General features: G+C 39.8%; 1 protein-coding gene across 1 annotated transcript in view; it reads right to left on the bottom strand.

Annotated features, from left to right (window-relative positions):
* Window positions 1-592: 592 nt before the first annotated feature.
* The window catches only part of MPC2 (mitochondrial pyruvate carrier 2), a 29,098-nt gene continuing 26,890 nt past the window's right edge, over window positions 593-2,800 (bottom strand). The window contains exons 4-5 of the mRNA XM_026658989.1: window positions 1,829-1,971; window positions 593-836 (exon numbers count right to left, since the gene is read on the bottom strand). Of these exons, the coding sequence (XP_026514774.1) occupies window positions 779-836; window positions 1,829-1,971 (201 nt within the window). The 3' untranslated portion in view covers window positions 593-778. The remainder of the gene's footprint in view (window positions 837-1,828; window positions 1,972-2,800) is intronic.

The raw sequence follows: 2,800 nt of genomic DNA, 5'->3' as shown, positions 1-2,800 counted from the left end.
CACTCACTGGGGAAGTGAACGCTTCCCTGCTCGCTGTATAGTACAGAGTGGAACATAATTTATCAGACTTAAGGAAATTCTTAGCATTTGAGTCAACAACCTTAGGGAATTACTGTCAATTTGAAATCTGAATATCCATGTACAAGAGATTGCACAGGCCTGGAGTCAGTCTTATGAGAGACCAGGTACAGCATAGGTGCAAACAAACTTCCCCATATGCTGCCTTCCTTGTGTGTCAGTCCTCATCTGAGGAGAGGCCTTTTAGAGAGCAAGGGTAGTTCAGTCTCCAGGGTCCATCTGTTCCGGATCATGCTCCTGAGACTGCTAACAAGTCATTTAGTACAGAGTGGTGATAATTTGTGATATGGACATTTCCCCATTCTCAAAGGGTATTTAGCCATTGACTCACTCATCTATAGTTTAATTACTCACTAGGCTCCAGGCCAGATGTGGAACCTCTTGATCAGCTGTCCAAATCTCCTTATCAGCTGAGCCATCCAAGAATTTCATTTTTTTTCTGGAAAAGCAAATACGCTTAGATGTTTGTGGATCAAAATGGACTTAACATATTGTAAATTGATTACACCAGCTATAACTTAAAAGGTTATATTTTATTTAAACGTACAGAGACACTGCATGTTACCTACAGCTGAAGAAATACATTTGTTCTCTAGACATTTAGAAAAATTAGCACATCCTTCTCAATGCGAGAAGATTAAATCTGGTCAAGCTAGGTCCCACTGGAAGTTATGTGCACAGCTGGATCTGACCAGTAGCGTTAAGGTTCTTTTTGCTGCAGCTGCTCTTTTTCCTTGGCTTTTAGTTCTTGATTGTACCTATAGACAGAACATAAGCAAAGTCAGCATACAGCAAACCAAACATATGAGTTTGTTAACACATCCCTAGTAGCTACAATAGAACCTTTTCATACTATTCTTTGGGACATTTGAGCAGTAGCAGGAAGTCTTTAGTAGGGTAAAATGCACAGAAGCCTTATCTGTAGGCAGAAACACTCCTGAAGATCAGATCAAATTTGATTTACATGTAGAAGTTTGAGTTAAACTTTTGATTACATTACAAGTGAAGGCTCCCAACCAGCTGAGCAAGACAATTACTGCAAGATTCCAAAGTAAAATGGCTGACCACTTCTGGACTCATTTTAGCTTATTATTTCAAGTAGCCATTTGGAATTGTGGTTTGCCCGCCCAATGAAATAGAGCTGGAGTGGAAGCTGGAGAGTGCTCTTCCCAGGGGCTTTTTTGCTGCCTATGCTAAATGAAGGAACTGATGGGATGGTTCAAGGGATACTAGTGGGAAGTCCAGAGAAATGCATGGCTGGTGGGAGGAGGATTGGGGGGGGTTGAGGTTCAGGCCTATGGCAATACAGTTGCCTAAAGGGCAAGTGCACCCTCGGTAGCTTGAAGAGCGCGTCTTATGCTTGGTAGCCAAGACCCAGGAATGAGAATTCTGCACAGACGTCTCCAGAGAAATTCTATTTGTTTCTGCAATGTTAGGTAATAGGGTTATGATTTAAAGTTACAGCATCCCTTTCAAAGTTTTGCTTATCTATAATTCTTCTAGTTATGTTAGATATTTACAACCTTAACTCCATTTGCTTGGCATAAAAACACTGTCAACATTGTTCCCTGGGATGCGCAAAGTTAATCGTTCTGCAAGATTTTTTTATACAAATTGTTTAAGCCTGACTGTATTTACCTAGGTCTGTTTGTTATTTAGTGAGCGCTAACAAATTCTAGAAATTCAGAAGCCACCCAAATAAAAAAAAAGAGTATTTATAGTGAAGAGCATCCCAGTAGTATGTACATACCTCCAGATCCGAAAGAGCTGGGAACCACCGGCACAGCCAACAAAGAAATTCACGGTAAATAGACCCCAGTTTTTAGGAATAATAACTAGAGAATATCTTGACCAAATAAGGCCTGTTGGATAAAAAGCAAAGATTACCACTAACTACTCAAATATACATCTAATTACATTAAAAATCACTTGAGAAATGTTGATCAGACACTAAAAGGTATTCAAAACTGTTCTAGCATATGGACCATGTCCTAACAGAAACATATGGACACATTAAACGTCATTAGTGCCATGACAGCCCCTGTACACTCCTCAGCAAGCTGGACCTTAATTCTGCAGCAAGGTTCCAGACTGGAAGGCACTCTGGGGTAGCAGACTAGAAAATCTGCAGCAGTTTCAATTAAAAAAAAAAAAAAAAAAGTAGTCAAAGGTGGAAGTCAGTGCAGGTATCCCAGCATTATCAGTTTTGATACTGCGTTGTTTTACATAGTCCCTACTTTTCAGTTTTAAAGCATGAGACATTTTTGACAATGCGAGACTGTATCAGAAGTTGTGAAGAGGCAAGAAGAGTGTGTGTGGGAAGACTCGAGTAAGTGGAGCTTTTAGCCCATTGGCCCATCAGAAGGCATTGGCAACAGTTTGGGATGTGGTTTTAACAGAGCTGATATGCTGGAGTGATCAGCAGTGGAATAATTAATAATGCTGAAATTAAGTGTCACCCCATTAGGATGAATGTAATTCATACTTCTAAGCTACTGTTTCCAGATGGATGCAGATTCAGGAAGTCAATACACTGACTTACACACGTATTTTACACGGAGAAACTTGCAAGTATAAGAATTAGGGCTTATCTACAAAAGGTTTTTCCAGTTATACCGGTGTAATTATATTAGTATACTTACACCAGCTTCACTGCTGATGTTTAACATCCTCATGTGGACACTTATTCTAAAATACAAGTTGCTTTTTGGCCTGGCTTAAA

The sequence above is a fragment of the Terrapene carolina genome, unplaced genomic scaffold (assembly GCF_002925995.2).
Source record: "Terrapene carolina triunguis isolate 2854851 unplaced genomic scaffold, T_m_triunguis-2.0 Scaffold558, whole genome shotgun sequence".
NCBI classification, from domain to species: domain Eukaryota; kingdom Metazoa; phylum Chordata; order Testudines; family Emydidae; genus Terrapene; species Terrapene triunguis.
This window is presented reverse-complemented; position numbering and strand designations above follow the sequence as displayed.